General features: G+C 39.4%; 1 protein-coding gene across 1 annotated transcript; it reads left to right on the top strand.

Moving 5' to 3' along the window:
- Positions 1–366: 366 nt before the first annotated feature.
- Positions 367–23,343, top strand: EXTL2 (exostosin like glycosyltransferase 2). The gene is made up of 5 exons (XM_081322465.1): positions 367–701; positions 2,256–2,322; positions 12,578–13,005; positions 17,854–17,924; positions 21,068–23,343. The coding sequence occupies exons 2-5, from the start codon at positions 2,318–2,320 to the stop codon at positions 21,557–21,559; spliced, it is 996 nt and encodes a 331-aa protein (XP_081178591.1). The 5' UTR covers positions 367–701; positions 2,256–2,317; the 3' UTR covers positions 21,560–23,343.
- The last annotated feature ends 247 nt before the right edge of the window (positions 23,344–23,590 follow it).

The following is a 23,590-nucleotide window of genomic DNA, read 5'->3' as shown; positions in this document are numbered from 1 at the left end:
AAGTGGTACCATCTGTGATAAGGTTGAAAAGCCCTGCTCTAGTTTTTGGAATTGCAGCCAGAGTGCCTATCACTATCGGCACTGTCTTTGCTTTCTGATGCACAGTTCTATTTCTATTTGTAGATCACTGTATTATGCAGACCTTTGTATTATTATTTTAAAAGGGGCTTTCTTTTAATAAAATGTGTTAAGTCTGAAAAGGTGTTACCAGACTCCTGAATTTTGCCTGCCATAGACTTAACACGGCTCTCTCTCCCTTTACAGCCTTTCCAGAATAGGAAAGGCTGCAATAAGGAGGAGACGCCCAAAATAGGCTTCACGACTGAAGAAAAATCAGTCTAGCTGGGGGAAAAAGAAGAAGGACGGAAATTCCTTATTCTATACCTGCAAGATTATTACCGACTTGCCCCCCCCCCCCAGCACTGGGAACTGCCGGAGCCTGGAGGAGGGGCGCTTTTTCCCAACAGGAAGCAGAGGGAGACAAAAAAGGAAGGGACGGCGATGCCGGGTCCAGCCCCCTTTTGCGTTCCTCTCACGTTGCGATGGATGTTTTTTTTAATTGCGATTGAATCGAGCGGGGCAGCGCTAGACGTTTGCAAGTCGGAAGCGACGCCTTGGATAACGGCATCCTAATTCCCGAGGTGATCGCTCCTGCTGATATGTGAACTCTCTCTCGGGCCTCGGCCTCCCCTTGTTTGCAGGTGAGCAGGCGACAGTCTGAAATTGTGATTGTGGTGAAGAAGCTATGCAGTGTCATATACATTGCGAGAGGTGTGTGTGTGGGGGGGGGACGGGACAAGAAGAAACATTTTGTGGTTCCGTAGAGGGACCCCACGGGAGGGGTCGAGGAAGAGACGTAATTTTTGGAATCAATTTTTTTTTATTATTCAAACAATAGTCTACTGGATTTTTTTTGCGTTTGTTTTATGGACTTACAAGGGGACGAGGAAAAATAAATACTATAGTAGGGTATTGCGGGGATTTCATAATGCCCAGGAGAAGGAGTTGTATATTCGTCTTTGCGTCACTGACAACCCTATCATACTGTTTATCGTAAAGAGCTTCCTTACAGACTTGGATCCCTATAAGATAATATTTTGCTCTAGAGTCTAATACATCTAGAGTCTAAATGTATTAAAAGCAGGTTGGTAGCCCCCTTAAAAAAGAGAGGTGCTGCAACCACAGTCTTTCCCCACATTTGTACCTACACTATCCTTTGCTTTTAGGGAAACTGGTAGATGTTTATTCAGAATAATAAGCCTTCCCCGTGCTGATTCCCTCCACACATCTTGGACTCATTGTTTGAATTCTGGGATTTGAAGTCCAATACTAAGAGTGCAGCAGTTATGGAAAGCTGCTCCAAAAGAACTAATCAAGCATACTTTGGCTTATTTATTTATATGTTTAATTGATTCATATCTTGTCTTTTGTACAGGAATGAAAGGCAGTGTTCATAATGCTTCTTAAACCATGCAGTTTTATATTACTGTCACATTTAACACAAAACTTGTATAAATACACGTTTGGGACTGCAACCTACTGAGATTGTTGGGCCTTTTCCTCAGAGCTGCAAATAAAAAATATTAAATTCATGGCTCTAAACAGATGAGAGTATCACGAAACCCAGGGACAGATTTTCCACAAACACCTTTGTCCTAAAGCAGTTGCCTTACTTCAAGATGAAGTAAGGTAATGACCACTGATCAATACTTTCCCTTACAAGATTGTCAGTTTTTTGTGCAAGAGAGGCTACCAGTTATAGTTAACCTTCCTAAAATAAGAACTGATAAATGTATTGATCCAGATGTGATGTGTCAGCAAAAAATTAAAACCATCTGGTGGACAAGACAGAACATTCAGTTCAAAACAGTCAGTGTGTCTGTTCTTATTTACTAAATGTGTGGTCTGTTTGGAAGTGAATTTATATTCAGAGGCTCTCATAGAAGTTGCTGTATAATGAAGACAAGATTGCACATTTTGGCAGAAAGATGTATAAAAACAAAGATGTGAGATCTCGTCTCTTTGCAGTGATAGACTGTACAAATGTTAATAACATCTAACACACAATTTGAATGAAAAAGGCTTTGCTTACAAATGACTTTGCTAGACCCTATTATCTTATACCTGCATGCAAGTTAGAAATTCAGTAAGTTGCAGTCTCAGTACATTGGGAGGTCATCAAACTGGGAAAGGATGGCATAGCTCCTAAAGCAATACGGCAATGCCTAATTTTAAATTACTTCATTTTCCAACAGAAGTAAAGTTTATCCTAAACCAAGAACCCTGATAAACACAGGAGAAAACTTCCTTTGCAGGAATGAGGTAAGTTCAACCAAATAGGATTCCTCTGTTGGACTGCTTTTTGTGCTTTTTAGAAATTAAAACATTATTTGTTTCTAATGCCTAGAGGAAAAACATAGCATTGTCCATGTTTAAATATTTAGAAATGTTACTGCTACTTGGCTTCCTATATAGAGATATTTGGATAGAGTTGCTGAACCACAGTGTATACATCATTTATCAGTCGCTCAATTCACTGCATAATCTCTTCATTGAAAATTATGGACCACAATCTACCATGCTTATCTACAGCAGAGGCAGATGTTTTTTAGATGTCCAAGACTAGGACTGAGCATGATTCCCAAAGTTATTTAACAGGCACTCATGCCTAAAGAGGATTAGAACTTGGGTATCCCTACTCCTAATCCAGAAACACTTTAACCATCACAAAGTTGAACATTTATTTTAGCATGTGGTACTCGAGTGAGTGCCTGTTACTTGTCCCAGCTTCTGCCAACCTAGCAGTTCGAAAGCACGTAAAAATGCAAGGAGAAAAATAGGGACCACTATGGTGGGAAGGTAACAGCGTTCCGTGTGCTTTTGGCGTCTAGTCATGCCGGCCACATGACCACGGAGACGTCCTTGGACAAATGCTGGCTCTTCGGCTTTGAAAGGGAGATGAGCACCGGCCTCTAGAGTTGGAAACGACTAGCACGCATGTGTGGGGGAACCTTTTCCTTTTCCTTTACCTTTTTACTTCTTTATTTTAAATGTATTTATTACATTTACTTCCTGCCTTTCCTCTTAAGAGCTCAAAGTGTCTTTTTTCAATATTTGTCTTCATTTTATCTTCATAAGAGCATCTCTGTGAAGTACGTAGAGGAGAGAAAACGCCACTGGCCCAATCAATTGAATGTTGGCTTCCCCCATCCCGACCAACACTTGAACTACTATATCTTTTAATATGCGGGAATTGACACTTAACTGGGTTATTAAATTATCCCAGTCAGTCATAATCTAAATGAATTGACTAGGTTCATGTAACACATAATCTTGTTAACCATGTTATGTGAACTCAGCAGTTAATAGTTAACTTGTGTGGAAGTTAAAATGTTTTCAAGAAGATATTTCCAGAAATGCTTTGGACAACCTTCCCCATTCCAGTATTATTCAGATATGATAGGATGATAAGTGCCGGAACAATCAACACATGTGGCAGTTGTAGTTTGACACATCTAAAGTGTACCACATTAGAAAGAGCTTGCACACATTATTGTTGTTGTTGTTAGCTGCGAAGTCATGTCCGACCCATCGCGACCCTATGGACAACGTTCCTCCAGGCCTTCCTGTCCTCTACCATCTGCTGGAGTCCATTTAAGCTCATGCCTACTGCTTCAGTGACTCCATCCAGCCACCTCATTCTCTGTCGTCCCCTTCTTCTGTTGCCCTCAATCTTTCCCAGCATTAGGCTCTTCTTCAGTGAGTCCTTCCTTCTCATTAGGTGGCCAAAGTATTTGAGTTTTAGCTTCAGGATCTGGCCTTCTAAAGAGCAGTCAGGGTTGATCTCCTCTAGGACTGACCGGTTTGATCGCCTTGCAGTCCAAGGGACTCGCAGGAGTCTTCTCCAGCACCACAGTTCAAAGGCCTCAATTCTTTGGCGCTCAGCCTTTTTTATGGTCCAACTTTCACTGCCATACATTGCAACTGGAAAGACCATAGCCTTGACTATATGCACTTTTGTTGACAGGGTGATATCTCTGCTTTTTAGTGTGCTGTCTAGATTTGCCATGGCTTTCCTCCCCAGGAGCAAGCGTCTTTTAATTTCTTGGCTATAGTCCCCATCTGCAGTGATCTTGGAGCCCAGGAAAATAAAATCTGTCACTACCTCCATTTCTTCCCCATCTGTTTGCCAGGAATTGAGAGGGCCGGATGCCATGATCTTGGTTTTCTTAATGTTAAGTTTCAACCCAACTTTTGCACTCTCCTTCTTCACCCGCAACAAGAGGCTCTTTAGTTCTTCTTCACTTTCTGCCATTAGAGTGGTATCATTTGCATACCTTAGGTTGTTATTTCTTCTGGCAATCTTAATTCCAACTTTTGATTCATCTAGCCCTGCCTTTCTCATGATGTGCTCTGGATATAAGTTAAATAGGCAGGGCGAGAGTATACAGCCTTGCCGGACTCCTTTCCCAATTTTGAACAAATCAGTGGTTCCGTGTCCAGTTCTCACTGTTGCTTCTTGGCCCACATATAGGTTTCTCAAGAGACAAATAAGATGGTCTGGTACGCCCATCTCTTTAAGAACTGGCCACAGTTTGTTATGATCCACACAATCAAAGGCTTTAGCATAGTCAATGAAGCAGATGTTTTTTCTGGAACTCTCTATTTTTCTCCATGATCCAGCATATGTTGGCAATTTGATCTCTAGTTCCTTTGCCTCTTCGAAATCCTCCCTGTACTTCTGGTAGTTCTCGATCCACATACTGCTGGAGTCTAGCTTGTAGGATTTTAAGCATAACTTTACTAGCATGAGAAATGAGTGCAATGGTGCGATAGTTTGAACATTCTTTGGCACTGCCTTTCTTTGGAATTGGAATGTAAACTGATCTTTTCCAATCCTGTGGCCACTGTTGAGTTTTCCAAATTTGCTGGCAAATTGAGTGTAGCACTTTTACTGCATCGTCTTTTAAGATTTTTAATAGCTCAGCTGGAATACTGTCACCTCCACTAGCTTTGTTGTTGCTCAGCTTTTCTAAGGCCCACTTCACTTCATATTCTAGAATGTCTGGCTCGAGGTCAGTGACCACCTCATTGTGATTATCAGGGACGTTAAGCTCATTCTTGTATAGTTCTTCTGTGTAATTTTGCCACCTCTTCTTAATCTCTTCTGCCTCTGTTAGGTCCCTGCCATTTTGGTCCTTTATCATGCCCATTTTTTGCATTAAAAGTTCCCTTTATCTCTCGAACCTCTGTCCATAGTTCTTCAGGCACTCTGTCTATCAGATCTAATTCCTTAAATCTATTTGTCACCTCTACTGTATATTCAACAGGGATATAATTTAATTCATACCTGAGTGGCCTAGTGGTTTTCCCTACTTTCTTCAGTTTAAGTCTAAACTTTGCAATGAGAAGCTCATGGTCTGAGCCACAGTCAGCTCCTGGTCTTGTTTTTACTGACTGTATAGAGCTTCTCCATCTTTGGCTGCAGAGCATATAGTCAATCTGATTTCTGTTTGACCGTCTGGTGATGTCCATGTGTAGAGCCGTCTCTTGGGTTGTTGGAAAAGAGTGTTTGCTATGACCATCGTATTCTCTTGACAAAATTCTATCAGCCTGTGCCCTGCTTCATTTTGTACTCCAAGGCCAAACTTGCCTGTTATTCCGGTTATCTTTTGGCTTCCTACTTTAGCATTCCAATCCCCCACGATGATAAGGACATCATTTTTTGGTGTTAGTTATATAAGGAGCTGTAGGGCTTCATAGAACCGGTCAATTTCATCCTCTTCAGCACTGGTGGTTGGGGCATAGACCTGGACTACTGTGATATTGAATGGTTTGCCTTGGATTCGAACTGAGATCATTCTGTCATTTTGAGGATTGTATCCCAGTATTGTTTTTCCTATTCTTTTATTTACTATGAAGGCTACTCCATTTCTTCTCAGGGATTCTTGCCCACAGTAGTATACCTGATGGTCATCTGAATTAAATTCACCCATTGCTGTCCATTTTAGTTCGCTGATACCTAAAGATGTCGATGTTCAGTCTTGTCATCTCTTGTTTGACCACATCCAGCTTTACTTGATTCATGGATCTTACATTCCAGCTTCCTATGGAGAAAAAATATTTACAGCATTGGACTTTCCTTTCACCACCAGACACATCCACAGCTGAGTGTCCTTTCGGCTTTGGCCCAGTCGCTTCATTCTTTCTGGCGCTACTAGTACTAGCCCTCCGCTCTTCCCCAGTAGCATATTGGACGCCTTCTGACCTGAGGGGCTCATCTTCCAGCGTCATATCGTTTTGCCTTTTGGTACTGTCCATAGGGTTGTCATGGCAAAGATACTGGAGTGGGTTGCCATTTCCTTCTCCAGTGGATCACGTTTTGTCAGAACTCTCTGCTATGACCTTTCCGTCTTGGGTGGCCCTGCACAGCATACCTCATAGCTTCATTGAATTATGCAAGCCCCTTCGCCACGACAAGGCAGTAATCCATGAAGGGGGCACACATTATAGCAACTATCTTTATTTCATGTGTAACTTTGCTGTGTTATCATCTGTCCCTCAGAAGCCAGGATTGCTCGTCATCCTACTATACTCACAGCAAGTATCATGATATCCTGTAGTTCACAACAGTTCTTCATTGGGAATGGGTTTGTGAGAATTCTTCATTATACATGTTGAATAACAATAACATAGCTCCCCCCTGAGCTTTGGATGGCCCAAGATCTCCAGTCCTTTCACCGCGGCCTCAAAACACTCCTTTTCCACCTGGCTGACCTGGACTGACAAGGATTTTAATTATGTTTACAATTTTAACTCTAATCTTTAATTTATTTCAATTTTTAATTTTAATTTACTGTACAGAGACCTTTAATTTTTGTTGTTGTTAGCCACCCTGAGTCCCTCAGGAGATAGGGCGGGATATAAGTCCCATTAATAAATAAATAAATAAGCATCCTGTCCTCTTTTTTTTCAAATTAGGCTTAGAGAAGAAGATTTAAGGAATCAAAGTTGTGGGGGTTTTTTAGAGAAAAGATTGCAGTTTCAGTTTTTATACAAGTCAAAAATGAACTTGTATCTGTCCTTTGTCCTAAGTGAATGATGTCCCTTTTGTCCCTTTTGTTGCATTGCATTGAAATAGCTCAAGCTTGAAATCCATCCAATATTGTCCTACAGTACTGCACTGTTGTGAGCCTTATTCCTTGTTAATATTGCTCTCAGTTGTCAAACTTCATGCCTGAATTCATCAGTAAGTCTTAGCTCCCCACTAGACAAAAAACTGAAAAACTAATTTTGTCCCAATGAATGTGCAGATTGTGAATCTGTAGTTAGTCTGCCCTGGTTTATTGAAAATGTAATGGGAAGACTAAGTAGAGTTGCAGAGATTCCTGGGAGTGTTGATGGTGATTTGTACGGTTGTTGTCTTTGACAGACTCTGAGCATAAAAGCTGATCATCAAAAGTTTCAGCCTAACAGGAGGTTGAACGGACTAAGTGGGTAAAACGTATTTGAGTGCAGTGGAGGATTCAGTGAAGATACTCATGGCATCATTGTCCCAGAGATGCTTTTTCACGAGGCAACAGGACTTTCTTGTTTTTCTTTGAAGACGTTTTGCTTCTCCTCCAAGACAGCTATGGCCTTGGATGACTAAGAATCTCCATAGTCATGGCATCATTATTGATGAAGGCCTATAGTGATTTAGTGCCCCCACCTTACAAGGACAAAGCCTTTCAGTGGCTGGCATTTTGCAGTACTCCAACACTACTGACACTAATGGCGATGATTCAATTTGATATGCAATGCAGTAAAAAAATTAGAGTTTCCTATTTTGCACAGACAATGAAAAGAAATGTTAACTTAAATATCAAGTTCTTCAATAGATTATAAATTATATCTTATTTTTAAAAAACAAGACATTTTATTTAGGAACTTTGTTTTGTTTATAAGCAAAAGGCTTGATCCAATATCTTATAATTACTATTTTGGGGAAGAAGTTGCTACGTATATAATTGTTACCACATATATAATTGTGAGACACGATTTAATAAACTCAAATATTTATATATTTATGAACGCTGTTCCTGTTGTATGGAAGTTGACACTAGATGAAAAAACAGATTGTTTATATGCTCTACTTACAGGTAAAAGACTAAAACAACTCTATGATTTGTGGAGATTTTATTAACAATATACAGATGAATTACTTTACTAACAGAGATTAGCTATAGATTATTCTAATGAAATATAGCTACCATTTATTGAAATGTTTGTGTAGAATTTTCATTTCATCTCAAGTACAGGGCCCAGGATTTTTGATTTTTTATTTTATTTTTTTTTGAGAACAGAGTGTTCATTCATTGGTTGTAACAGGAATTCCAAACCATCTTATTGCTTGATCCTAATGCTGTGACTTACGAGAGAGTGACTGGCCCAAAGTTACCCAGCCAACTTTCATGCCTAAGGCAGGATTAGAACTCATAGTTTCTAGCCTGGTGCCTTAACCACTAGACTAAATTGGCTCTCAACCTAGTGTTGATCCATCGGTTTGGATAAGAATTGACTGATTTGCTTATTGCCCAAGCCTGACATCGTGGGCTGAGAAAATATAGAATATCCATGAATATATGTCTTGTATATTTTTGTTTGCTTGTCCACCTAGCAGTTGAAAAGTATATAAATACAAGTAGATAAATATCTATGGAGATTCTCAGTCATCCAGCTCATAGTTATCCCAAAGGTACTTTTTCGCAAGGCAACTGGACTTTTTTGTTTTTCTTTGAAGACATTTCACTTCTCATCCAAGAAATTTCTTCAGCTCTGACTGGATGGTGGGGAATAGAAGGATTGATGCTTCTTGGAGACAGTTCCTTTCAGCAGTTCCAAGAGGGCTCCACACCCATTTGCACTACTCAGGTGACCCTGATGACACAGATAAACCTCCAGGTGATCTCCCATTCCCCACCATCTAGTCAGAGCTGAAGAAGCTTCTTGGATGAAAATTGAAACGTCTTCAAAGAAAAACAGTCCAGTTGCCTCGTGAAAAAGCACCTTTGGGAGTAGATAAATAAGGTACCACTTTGGCTTTGGAATATAGTCATGCTGACACATAGCAATAGCAATAGACTTATTTTCACAGTGCTTTACAGCCCTCTCTAAGCGGTTTACAGAGTCAGCATATTGCCCCCAACAATATGGGTCCTCATTTTACCAACCTCAGAAGGATGGAAGGCTGAGTCAACCTTGAGCCCATGAAGATCAAACTCCTGGCTGTGGGCAGAGTTAGCCTGCAATACTGTACCACCACGGCTCCTAACCACAGAAATGTCTTTGGACAATGCTCGGCTTAGAAGTGGAGATGATCACTGCCTCCCTAGAGTCGGATATGACTGGAAAAGGGAAACCTTTACCTTTATATTTTTGTTCTTTTCTTTCTACCATAGATAGCTTTTGTATTCTTTTTGACAACTTTGGGCTTCCTCCCTCCCCTGTATTACATTTTATAGTCATAAAAGCAAAACATGTTTCTAGTACAGAAGGTGGCATTGTGCAGATCACCAGTTTCTGCAAAACATCTTTCGCCACAGTAAGGATCCCATTGTGATGGTAAAAAGCAGTTCACCATCTGGTGAATGGATGTTTTGTGATCAGCAAACCATGGCAGCCATTTTGTAAGAACACCTACCGATTGCTTTGAGGATTTCAAATAGTTCCTACCTCAAAGGGGTTGTCTGTCTCTGCTGATGAACGCACGCATTTTCTCTCCATATTTTTTTGGGGGGGGTTAGCTTTTCATTTCTATGGATTTTGCTCTTTGTAATTGTCTTATCCTCAGCCTGGTTTTTTTTGGCTTGCTGTTTAATGAAAGTCTTGCTTTGTTCCTTGGACTTCATTTATCATATCTATATGCCATCTTGATGTGGTTCAGAGCAGCATGCATTATCTCACCTTCACAGTAGTTGCTGGTAGAGATAGGGCCTGAGCAAAAGTCACCAAATAAGCATCATAGCTCAAGTGAAGGTTTGAATCTAGATCTCTTTCTGCCCAATCTGGTAATCTAATCATTATACAACCCTATTTTTTTTCTTTGAAACCTCTACTTTGATTTGAAATGAGCACCTGAACCCTGGGCAGTCTCTTTTCGATGTCATTCCCATGATTATAATAGATTATAACATTTTATAATTAAATATACACCCCCACCCCCACCAATATTGCAGTGTATTGTCGCATAAATCTTTTTTGGATAGAATTTTATGTAAGTTGTTCCTGTTCTGAAAATAGCATCCTGCTATTTCTCACTCAGCACATTTTTGTTCAGATGAAAGTATTAAGTTTCTGGTAATTCATATGCACCCATTATGTATTCTTGAATCACCTTGGGCCTTCATCAGTAAGCTATCTAAATTTAAATTCTCACATCTTCATTGAATAGCTCTCCTTGATGGTTTAGGATGTAAAAGTGTACCTGGTACTAAAGTGTTATATACCAAAGGCTAGTTTTTCTAGCATTGTAATGAATGGCCCTTTGCCAGTTTTGTCTTATTTCCTCACTGATATCAAGAATGCCTGTTCTGAAATAATAGACTGAATGATGTACAGATAGTTGTCAACTTAAGATGGGTTGCTTAGGGACTGACTGTTCAGTGTTACAGCGCACCCAGAAAATGGGAAATACATCCTGGTACATGATCTCAATTTTGGGTGCTTGGCAACCAGCCTGCATTTACAGCTATTTGTAGTGCCTCACAGTCATGTGACTTACTTTGTGACATTTTTGCCAGAATTTGACATTTACTCCGGTTTCCGGCAAAAAACAGCCCTAATATTTGGAGGTACCAGAAGACCCACAAGACTTCCAGAAGTCCAAGAAACCTCCCAAAAACTGCAAGGCCACACAAGAGCATTATCTGAAGTTTCCAGGCTTCATGCAACCTGGAGCTTCCTCAGATAAGCATTTCAAAAATATGTATAATTATGTGACTATTAAATAATACAGTGAAATAATTTAATACCCTTTTTTAATGAATTGTGCACATGATATGCTAGCAGAGTCAAGGAAGGCATTTCTGAATTTTTGATACACCAAACCCAAAAGGTTCGACATCACTGCCATAAATGATGATATCCTTCTGAGCTGTCTGGTAGGATTGAGTCTTGAAGTACAGTCTGGTCCTTCCTATCATGCCACATCCAGAAGATGAAGTCGGGAGACAACTGCTCAGTGCAATCACTACTTTTGATCATTATCTGATCTTGATGATGGACGTGATAAGAGAAACCAAGCTGAAATTAAACCCAGGCAAGAAGAAGATGCTGTTAATAAGGAGGAAACTAGAAGTGGGGACTGAAGCAAAGTCTACTTTAGGTGGAGCTGTGCTCTCATAGAAGGAGTTTATCTACTGTTTGAAAATACTTTTTCATTCCTAGCTATAATGAAATTCATAGGTCATGGTTAAGTCCTGGAGTGTGTTTACATAACTATCAAGTGATACATTAATTACAACTCCTTCTAAGCTGGGTGAGAGTCATCCTGGTTTTAGTTGCAATCCATTGTGACTACTGCAATGAGCTTGAGAAGTGTCTAGAAAATAAAATGGGTGTAAAAATTGGAAAAGTCAGGTATCATGTACTACTCTTTGTATTAAAGAATCTGCACTTGTGCAATCTACTCATTGTTGGGCACAACGTAAGGTGTTGGTGTTGATTGTTAAAAATCTAAATAACTTAGGGTCTGACTTAAGAGTGAACACTTCTCCTGCTATGAACGTGCCTGATAACATAGAACAGTAACAAAAAGACTTTTGAATATATGTCACTGACTAAAGTTTGTACACTTGATATATGGGCCAGGGGGCTTCCCTGTGGTCCCAGGTTATGGAATGCTCTTGCTCTCTGAATATTTAGAAAATAGCATGGACGTATTACTTCCACAAATTCTTTAAAATACCGGTACTAATTTTAATGCCATGTTCTGTTTTTTATGTTTTCATTCAGATTATTGCAAGCCATTTTGGTGTATAAGCAGAAAGATGCAGTATATATTTAATAAATAAATGTGCAGATTGGTCTATCCTTGGTTTATTGTTTATTACTGTGTATGGTATGCAGATCATCAGGCTAAGCTGAAGTTATCTTGGTGGAAAGGCCATTGGGGAGGAATCTCAGTCTTGATGACTAATACAGTACTCTAGACCAATATGTGCTCAAATGTGAGAAGTGAGTATGCTATAATAAGCCACCAAAAGATCAAGGAGAACCATCCATCCCAAGTGATTGAAGGTCATATACAAGCACGAGTAATGTCATGAAGTCCAACTAGAATTGTCCAACTCAAGCCGTACAATCAGTCCTGGTCTTCTATACAGTTGGAAGAATTATGTAGCTGTTAAGACATAGCCCAAGTGTTATTAGATTGTACTTTGGATATGGCAAGATGGGAATGCTTTCTTTCATTATCTAAATTTCAAGCAACCAACTTAAAGAAACTGCTTAGCTCTTGTGTTACTTTTGTATATAGCATTATATGATCGTGAATGATTGACTAATTTTCACCTCTTACATTTTTTTAATACTCAAGGTTTTACCATACCTGCAAGCTACCTGGAAGAATTATGGGTATCCGGCTACTTCACTTCTCCTCTATAGTGATTTTTTTGCTGCTTCTGGTGGCAGGTGCATTAACAGCTTTACTACCTAATATTAAGGAAGATAAAATGCTCACTCTGCGAAGGGAGAGAAAATCCCAAAGCCAGTTGGCTTCAGATTCATTTACTCTTATTATGCAGACATACAATAGAACAGACTTACTCTTGAAGCTTTTAAATCACTATCAAGCCATCCCTCACCTCCAAAAAGTGATAGTTGTGTGGAATAATGTTGGGGAGAAAGCACCTGAAGAAACATGGAATACTTTGGGACCTCATCCTGTCCCAGTCATCTTCAAAGTGCAAACAGTAAATCACATGAGGAATAGACTTCAGGTTTTCCCGGAGCTGGAAACAAAAGGTAATTACTGTCTCCCTTATTATCTCATTCTACCTCCTCATCAGTAATTATAGTACAATAAAAGGGTTATTGATGAAAGGGAGGAGTTATTAATGAATAATTTATTCAGCGCACAAGGAATGTGAGAAAGTCCTTGAGCAAAGGATTGAAGGGATGCTTCCTAGATGACGATTAGATAAGATGTACCAGGTATGCCAGAGCTACATAGTTTAGTTTAGTTTAGTTTAGTTTATTAGACGTATATACCGCCCTTCTCCCGTAGGACTCAGGGCGGTTCACAAGGTTTTTTAAAAGAAACAATACTACAATTACAAAAGTTAAAACAATTAAAATGATTATATTAAAACTTGAATATAAAATAACCTAGTTAAAAACCAGTTAAAACCCCAATTAATACCCTCAGTCCAGGCCAGAAAGCTCAAAGAGCCAGGTCTTCAGGTCCCGGCGGAATGAACGGAGGTCAGGGGCAGTCCTAAGCTCTACAGGCAGCTGGTTCCAAAGGGCCGGTGCACCCACAGAGAAGGCCCTCCCCCTGGGTATTTTCCGCCGGCAATCTCTTACCGGCGGTACCCTGAGAAGACCCTCCCTGTGGGAGCGCACAGGATGAAGGGAGCAGGTGCTCCCTCAAATATCCCGGACCCAAGCCATTTAGGGCTTTATAGGTCATCACCAGCACCTTGAATCCCACCCGGAGGGCAACTGGGAGCCAATGCAGCTTGCGGAGGCAAAGAAAGAATGGACCCTTCCTCCAGACTTCTCAGACTGTAAGAGACAGCAGGGAATTTGTATAGGTAGTCCTCAACTTACAACAGTTCATTTAGTGACCGCTTGAAGTTACAATGGCACTGAAAAAAGTGACTTGTGACTGTTTGTCACATTTATGACTGTTGCAGCATCCCCATGGTCACATGATCAAAAATCAGATGCTTGGCAACTGGCTCGTATGTCAGTGTCCTGGAGTCACGGGATCGCCTTTTGCAACCTTCCTGACGAGCAAAGTCAGTGGGAAAGCCAGATTCACTTTACTAACTTGAAAACTGCAGGGATGCACTTAACAACTGTGGCAAGAAAGGTGGTAAAATGGGTCAAGATTCACTTAACAGCTGTCTCACTTAGCAACAAATTTTGGGCTCAATTGTGGTCGTAAGTTGAGGACTACCTGTACTTTCAGACTTGGAGTTAAAGTAACCTTGCAATAAAGCATTAGCGTTAGCACATCTGATCTTGTTTCCTGTCTGCTCCCCCAGGGAAGGCTGACAATTGATTATTTAATAACTGCAACAACATCATACAGTGACTTTTACAGGTGAACAAGCCATCACAGATCAATATAATCACATTTTCATTTGGCCTTTTTTATCTTTCTTACTGACAATTATTTGGGTGTTACGGGGCAGGGGCTTGTCTGTTTGAATTCTAAAGTCCCAGAACACTTTAGCTTGTTCATTTTCTGTCACTCTGTCTATTTTATGATTCCACCAGGTCTTGCAGGCAAATGTATTCCTTGCAGATATTTCAATGTACTATTGTTGCTACTGTGTCCTGCCCTTGTTTGTAGACAGACTGTGTGATCCTATTGCAGCAGCTAACTAGCTGGTCCATTGTTTCTTCAGCTTTTTTTTTGCAGAGGGGGCATTTGCTCTCTGTTGCAGTCTTCCCAGTTCTGGCTTTGTATGCATTTGCTCTTAAGACTTGGTTATTTTACAGGCAGAATCAGTCCCTGTTAGATGTTTTGTGCCAGCCATGGCAGTTACCCAAAAAGGTCATCAGATGGGAGCAAAGAGGCTTCTTTGCTTCCACTGATGGGTCAGGGGTCCCCGGCCCCTGCAGCCCCATTGGCGAGAGAGTTTTATGGTTAGGGAGGGGCTGAGACCCCCCATAAATACCTCTGCTCAAGGGGCTGCTCTTTGTTCTGCTTCTAGTTCTTGTTCTGTTCCAGTTATGCTATGCTAGCTTGCTCTCTGTTCTTTTGTTCTCTCTCACATGCAGGCATGGATGCCTCCATGCCAAGTAATTCTTTCTCTCTAATCTATCGTTAAATAAAGCTTCATATGATTGCATCTCTGCGTGATGCCTTTTACTTGGAAGCACCTTAACGATCCATCGACCTCATGAGACTATCTCACAGTCCCTCTGTCTCTTTCTTCAATTTTCCTGCTCTTAGCCATTGCCAGGTCTTGTTGTTGGCCATGAAATACTTTGCCTTGCCATATTTCTCTTTTCTGTTCTTCATTTGGTGTTTCTTGTACACCAATTTGATCTCTCACATACACAGTAAGTGTTCATGGTTTACTAGTTTAAGTGCATCATCTTCATTGTCCTTCACATATTCTTCCAATGCCTTTTTTTTCCCCTTGAACTGTCTGGTGTACTTGCAACATTCCACATTCACCTATTTTCCTGCTGTCAACATCGCTGCATGGATCAAGGGCATGATTCATTGTCATTATTTTTCTGGTCTTCCTATCCAGGGCTTTTAGTTCTGCTTGAGTGCAATCTACTATTCCAGTGGTGTATCTAATGACTGGAATTCCCCAGGTGTTAATTGGTTGATGATATCTCCTCCACTGAGTTTGCACTTTCAGCTCATCTTCACTTTTATTATGTATTCCAGGGGTGTCAAACTCAATTTCACTGAGGGCCGCATCAGCATTGCGGTTGCCCTCAGGGGGCCGGGTGAGTATGGCCAGGGTGGGCGTGGCCTACTGGGTGGGTGTGGCTAAAGTGCATATGGCCTACTGGGTGGGTGTGGCCAGCTCTACATCGTTCGCATCAAGGGTGCCTATGAGGGCCTGGGCAGGAGTGGGACAGATCTGGGGGTCTCTGGCAGAAGGAGGGTCTCTGGGCCAGGGCCAAGGCAGTGGGGACCATTCCCTCACTGTTTCCAGGATGGCTTCGTGGGCCACATGAAACCACTTTGCGGGCCGGATCCGGGCCCCGGGCCTTGTTTTTGACATGTCTGATGTATTCACTTTTAACTTTCTTCTTGATTTCAGTATGCTTGATGTAGTTAGCTTGAAAGATGCCCAAGTATTTGTAGTGATCGTCCTCATCCAGACTCTTGATTTATTTCCATAGGACATCTTAGTGGGTGTGCCACATTTGTCCAGTCTAAACTCCATTGCAATATCTTGGCTGTATATCCGGAAGGTATTGAAAAGTGATTTTAGATAGTGTTTTTCCATACAACTTCATATTGTCCACATAAAGGAGGTGGGATAGACTGGCTGATGTACTTGATGTTTGATAGCCATGGCCTGACTTGTTGAGTGTTTCTGAGAGGAATCAGAGCAATAAGAAACAGTTTTAGTAATAGTGAGTCTCCTTGAAAGATTCCTCTCTTGATATTAACCTCTTCCAGTATGTTACTATTGACCAGCAACTGTGTCTTCTATTGTGCCATTGAACTTTGCACAAAGTGCCTGATGTTTTTATTGATTCCTGTTGTTTTTAGGCACTTGTTTATCCAATCATGTGGCAGGGAGTCAAATGTCTTATTGTAATCAATCCAATCTACATTCAAGTTGGTCTTCCTTCTCTTGCAGTTTTCTGAAATCATCTTGTCAATTAGGAACTGATCTTTTGTTCCTCCAATGTTTGGGCCATATCCCTTCTGCTAAGGTGGAAAAAGCTTGTTTTCAACTAGATACTGTTGCACTGCATCAGCTGCCACACCAGTTAGCAACTTGAAAGTTGTGGATGAGCAGGCAATTGGTCTGTAGTTGCCTGATGCTACCTGTTTTACTGGATCTTTCATTATCAGGTAGATTTTACAGATGTTAACCAATCTTCAATGTCATCTCTTGTGGTAAGTGGTTAAGCTGCTCGGCAATGGGCGTGTGTAGCTTAGTCAGATATTTCAACCAAAAGTCATGCAGGTCATCTCCACTGCATTCTTTTCAGATATCCTCTTCTTGCTGGAATTGGTTTGCAATAACAGATGGTTATTTCTTTTTTCATTTATGACCATGTGGTTCACTTAAGGACCATGCTGCCTCACATTGTCATAGGAATGATCATGCTTTACAACTGCAACAACCTCCGATCAAAATTCCAGTCCCAAATACTGTATGGTTGTGAGTCAAGGACTACCTGGGGTTTTTTTCCCCTCCTTTCTCCACAATGGTTGCCAACACTATTCCCAACCACCACTGTTACACTTGCTTGCAGTCCTATTTCTTTTCTCTCAGTTAATTTAATACTAATTTCTCTCAGCCAGGGCTCTGATTCTGCCCCCCCCCGGCACCATAAGCAAGTTACAGATTTGGTACCTCTATTCTCATCACACACACACACCCATTATCACCTACTATATATCATTAAGATTGGATTCTCACAAGACAATGCCCAAAAATGTGTTTTGCTCACTTTGTGCTTCAGTGTGTTGGGGGAACCTAGACATTAGGTTTACAAATCAGGGCTTAAGGGTAAAGCCTTCTAACTAGTATATTCAGAGAATGTGATAAAAATATAAGTTGCAGCAATATATGAACCCTGCCTACCCTTGAAATCATAAACATTCTTACTACAAAGTTAAGCCCTATTGAACAAAGTAGAACTCACTTGGAGTGTAAAAGCTTGAGATCATGTTCCACAGAATGAAACAAACTTCTTCTGTGATTGTTACAGTATAATGAGAACCAGAGGGTTTTTTCCCCACTAATTATTCTTCACTTTGAGGACAAGAGAACAATTTAGCTACTGATATCATATTTTGGGTTCTCTTGAAGTTGGCAAGATCCTGTCAAAGAGCAACTGTATTTTCCAATCACCATGAACATTGTTTAATCTGTTGTAAATATTTTGCTCAGTAAAAGCACTCATTAAAATGCATTTTTCTCCATTCAGCTGTTTTGATGATGGATGATGATACCCTAGTTAGCGCCTATGACCTAGTTTTCGCTTTCTCCATTTGGCAGGTAATGTTAGCATTCTGCTTTGCATGTTCATTTAGTACAAAATGTCTTTTGAGTTATGTACTGTTCTTGTCTCCAAAGATCCTTTATGTACACTTACTTAGAGATTACACTTGCTTACAGTCACACTTAGAAATTAAATCTCAAAGAACGCAGCATACATAGATAGTCATTTTTCTTAAAATTGATGATTTTCAAAAGTGCCAAGATCTTCTAAAGGAGATTGTATGTCTGTAAGGTATCCAGCAATGTTTTGAAATTCAGATTTAAATCAGATTTAACCAACATACTGAAAGCCTAACTACATATTCTAAAATTTAACAGAGGGGCCATACATATATTCATTATCTGGTGCAAGTGACAAATTTCTATATATTCAATATTTGGTGCAAGAGACACATTTCCGCTGTACCAGTGGAACAACCATCATGACTTCTAATTGTCAAGTCCAGGAAGGGAAAAGGAAAATACAGTATAAAATACAGAAACAGCATGTACGCTAACAACAATTCAAAAAAACACTGTTGACCATGTAGATGAGAACATCCATCCCTATAAAGAAAGAGTGAAGGAGCTCCTGATGAAAGATTATCCTAGAGACCATAATCTACTAATCTTAATAAGGGAATCTGTAACAATTCCACTTTTGCCAGTTGCCAAACTCTACATATACATATCCGATGTTGAGTTCTGTCATGTACCTATGAAGCAATTGTTTTGAACAAAACATGCACAGTAAGGCAGGATGACACTTTGGATTCCAAGGGGGTGAGAGAGTGCAGCTCTGTGATATAGCTACATCTGTTCCCAGGATTGCAAGGCTGCTTTTTGATCCCTGAAAAGGGTATTGGGCTTGAGGAACTGCAAACAGCTGCAATGAGCGCATAATGCATTTGAAACTGAAGCACTGCACGGCCCTAACACAGAAACCGTACCAGATAGTTCGCTGAGCAAGCACACTGTCAGCCCTACTAGGTAGACTAAATTAAGAAATCAGCTTCACAGAAAGGCTAAAACTGTTTTTGTTGAGATTGGCTATATCAATAAAAGAGCCTGATTGTCCTTTATTTCCCACTCCCCCGCCCTTATACTCATGAGAATTAAAGAGGTGTCTCTCTAGAGCCACTTCTGCATTTCTTCTGCCATGTTTTTCTACTTGTCTATTGGTAAAGGATGTGGAGTGTCTCTGTCAAGATCATCTGCCTTACTCTTTCTACACCTATAGCCTTGCGAGGATAAGATACCCAGAATAGGAAACTATTCTTTGAGCAAGCAGTCCAAAGGATGCAAAGAAATCAAGCTCTTCTTCCCACCTCTTCTAGCCCCTCCACATAGGCTGCAGGGCTGGGAAGTCAAATATGAGAACGAATACATCTAGTCCTCGGGTTATGACCCTTCGTTCAGCGATCAGTGAAACTTATGATAGATAGATAGATAAATTTATGTATATAAAGTGTGCCATAACTTTTTCCAATTGTTTATCCATCAACCCCAAAAGAAAAATCTCTGCTTTCAATTGTATATATGTCTTTAAAATCTTTAAAATACAAAAATATTGTATGTAATTGAATCCAAATTCTTTTGCCTTTTTTACACATCCACTGAGCATAATAAAATGTCCCTTCATGTTGGTTACATTTCCAGCATATATTTGAAGAACCTTTATACATTGTAGCCTTTTTTTCCAGCGAATGTACCAACAATATAGCATTTTATAAAAATTCTCCGTAAGATTACAATATTATTCTAAATTTCCATTATATCAATGCATATTCTCCCACTGATCCATTTGTATATTATAAACAAAGTTTATAGCAATAGCACTTAAACTTATATATCACCCCAAAATGCTTTACAGCACTCTGTGAGCGGCTTACAGAGTCAGTATATTGCCCCCAACAATCTGGGTCCTCATTTTACCGACCTCGGAAGGATAGAAGGCTGAGTCAACCTTGAGCCCATCAGGATTGAACTCTAGACTGTGGGCAGAATTAGCCTGCAACACTGCATTCTAACCACTGGACCACCATTTTAATCTATTTTATCATATAGTTCGTCTTGTGTTTTTATTCTACATTCTCCTTGAGAAAATTGTAATATATCACTCAATCATTTTTATTTAATAATCGTATTTCTTCTATAAAATGCTTTTGTGCTGAGAGCCAGGATGGTATTTTCAGGCACAGCCTACATTTATCTGTTCCAAATTTTCAGTATGTCAGGCTAACAAAATGCTTTTTGAAATCTACATTAACCTTAGACTTATACCATAGATACTATGCCACCCAAATCTCAAATCATACCCTTCTAATTCCAAATGTCTCCTGTTTCTTAGCAACCTCTATTCTTTCATCCAGACCAAAGAAACAGCAAAATATAATTTCAAATTAGGTGTGCCAATCCTCCTTTCTTTTGCATCTTAACTCATGGTTTTTCCATCTGCCATACAAATATATATATTAGCACTATTTTTGTTGCACGTCTGACTGAAACTGAATTAATTACAATTCTGCATGTTTCTGAGAGTTGGTATAGCATAGTAACACCAGTTCTAAAAATCAAGCAGACCTAATTTAAATCTTACCATGATTATGTAGAGGCAAGTATTTCAGCTGCGCTCTTTGGAAATTAATAATACTGATGCTTTTAAAGTAGTTGTTAGGATTAGATTAGATTATGAATTTGGTGCATTTTGAATATGCGAATTGTTATTTAAATTGGGGTATTCCTGCTGTGGACCTCCCCAAAAGACCAAACCTCTTCTGGATTTCCAGAAGGAATCTCAGTGCTCAGCCTAGGAACAAGATGTACGAGGAAAAAAAAATCCTGTTCTTTTATAATATATCACAGAAGACACATAAATGGCTGTAGAATACATAGGCAAACTGGACCCTGAGTGCATAAAGCATGCCAATATAAAAACAAGGGCATTTTCTGAACTCCACTCTTCAACTTTTTAACTGTATGTCAGTTCTTGGCACAAAATGTGACTAGATTTGAAGTGATAGTAAACCTTAACATGGGGGACATCTTATAAACAATTTTTAATGTATATTTTTGTTATTGTGTCATAAACGTTTTGCAATTGTTTTTATTTGCAATTAGGCACCCAATAGCAATATTATGACATTTTTCTTTTCCTACAGCAATTTCCAGATCAGATTGTTGGATTTGTTCCCAGAAAGCACATACCCAGCCCTGCGGGGATATTCAGCTACGGGAGCTTTGAACTTCAGGGTCCTGTCGTCAGCAATGGAGACCAGTATTCAATGATCCTAATAGGAGCTGCCTTCTTCAACAGTGTATATCTAGAACTTTTTCAAAAGCAGCCTGAAGCTGTTCACACCATGATCGATGAGACTCAAAATTGTGACGATATTGCCATGAATTTCTTGGTAGCCAAGCATACTGGAAAGCCATCGGGCATGTTTGTGAAGCCAGTAGACATCAGGAATTTAGAAAAAGAAAGCAACAGTGGTTATTCTGGAATGTGGCATCGGGCAGAACACTTGCTGCAAAGGTCCTACTGCCTTAATAAATTGGTTAGTATCTATGGCAACATGCCTTTAAAATATTCTAATATTATGATTTCCCAGTTTGGTTTTCCAAACTATGCTAATCACAAGAATAAAGTATAAGGATATGCTCCAATAAATGCTTCAACGTGCTTCTCGGCAATTCAAGTAATAAACCAAGTAGGGAAGTGTGTAAAGAAATCTGTAAGGGTACACATTATATGGAGCTCTTTCTGCAAGAGCTCTAAGGGGATGTAAAGTCTGGGTGAAACATTCCATCTCTTGTACTCAGCATGTGAAAGCTTTTTAGTTGGCTTTGCTATTTATCCCCATTTCAGACAACCTTCCTCCCCCAAACACTTGAATGTTGTCTGAGAAAGCCATGTGCATTCACGTAATCTAAGTTGCAAATATACTATATCTCCAGCCACAATGTGTAAGCCAACAACCATTTTTCATTTCAGCCTGCCTGTTCAAATATGCCTGTTAAAGGATGCAAAGAATAAATTCTCCATAAAATGTAGCATTAATTCTTCACACATCTGCACAACGAGGCTACACTTGATTTATATATCAGATATTGCTCCAGTGACACTGAATAGTTTCACTCGTAGAAATATTTTCTGTGGAATAACTTGATTTGAGAGCATCTGCAATAACATTATTTGCTTCCCCTTTCCATAGCTAAATAATATTTTTTTTAAAAAAAAAGCAAATGGTGAAATATTTGTCACAAATACATTATTTTGATCTTGAGACATGTGAAGAGTTTGCCCTCATCTTCCACTAATCTCTTTATTTTAATAAAAGCTGTTTGAATTTTGAAGACTGTGCTATTTTATGTCTTTAGCCAAGCGCTAAATAGTTTGCAGTGCTTTTTTAACATAATGATAAAATGTTTCTGAACTTACACAACTTGTAATATCTATGTGATTATTCAGTCTGAAATCTTTCTATATTTCAAAAATATTGTAACAGTTTTAATCCCTTGCCTATCAGTAAAAGTTAATAAAGGAAATTACAAGATTGGGAATTTTTTCCATGCAAGTCGTAATTCAAGACACAGAGAATGTGGCACTTGTGACAGATACAGTGAAATTTGGAAAGCTCCTAGCATTTCAAGTTGCTGTCTTCTCTGCAAGCTACACATTTGTATATTCGAGAACAGTAATTTCTGTTTTCAACTATATACATTCGACAGAAACCAAGTCTGATATCCAAAGATCCTATATAATTTTTTTTTGCTTTTTCAAAGAATCAAAACCCTCCCCCATGCAAAGCTGTTCAATCCATATTTTAATATCCAACTTGTTTAAACTGAAAATTTGCCACTACCAAAAGAACCCCCCATTTTATCTGTGCAATATTTTGATCGGATTAAAAAGATTAAGCATAGAAAAGCTGCAGCCAACATCTGCAACAGTGATCTGGGGCAGCTCACAGTATGTTGGTAGAACATAGAAGCCAAAGTAGGAAATTGTATCAAAGATTTCTCAGCCTACAATCAATCTGAGTTCAATTGCAATTTTTTTTATTTGAATGCACATTTTTTCAGGCTTATTTATCTGAAGCTGGTGGCTTATTGCTGCTTTCAAGGAAATAAAATGAATATTAGTATTTGTTTGGGAACAGGTTGTGCTACCTTGTATGTTAAGGTGCCATATTTCTGTTCATTTAGTTAAGCTTATTCTGTATCTGAGTTTGTATATTTCTTTTCCTTCTGCTTAATAATTTTCAATCTGTTGGAAATACATATGATTTAGAATTCAGTGATTCCTAGAGATGTGACTGCCTAGTTCAGTTGTATTTTGATGTATTTTGTAAATGCAAAAGGTGTGCATTTCCCCCCTCTTTTATACTCATATTGTTGGGATAATTGTTCTTTCATCCTTATTTTCTAAGAGAACTGCTAATAAAATGTGTAATATTGAGAAATGTTGCATGGTTATTTATTGGCTGAAGTGAGCTGTATTATAGAGAAAGTAGACTAATTCCTTCTTTTATGCTCAGGTGCCAATGAATTCCAACTACTGGAATTAAATGTACATAAGATTACAGCTCTGAAGGTTGATTAGAAATGACTGAGTTGTAATCTTTATCTAGGATTGAGCTGTGTTATTTTAAATAAAATACGGTAATATCTTGGAAATAAAA

The sequence above is a fragment of the Vipera berus genome, assembly GCF_964194415.1.
Source record: "Vipera berus genome assembly, chromosome: 3".
NCBI classification, from domain to species: Eukaryota; Metazoa; Chordata; class Lepidosauria; order Squamata; family Viperidae; genus Vipera; species Vipera berus.
The sequence above is the reverse complement of the archived record's forward strand: the minus strand, read 5'-3'. Positions and strand labels throughout refer to the sequence as shown.

Bases quoted from the DNA above. Each gene is read 5' to 3' on its own strand.
- EXTL2 (XM_081322465.1), top strand. The intron at 13,006-17,853 runs GTAATTACTGTC...TTCTCCATTCAG, and splicing joins CCCGGAGCTGGAAACAAAAG to CTGTTTTGATGATGGATGAT. The intron at 17,925-21,067 runs GTAATGTTAGCA...CTTTTCCTACAG, and splicing joins TCGCTTTCTCCATTTGGCAG to CAATTTCCAGATCAGATTGT.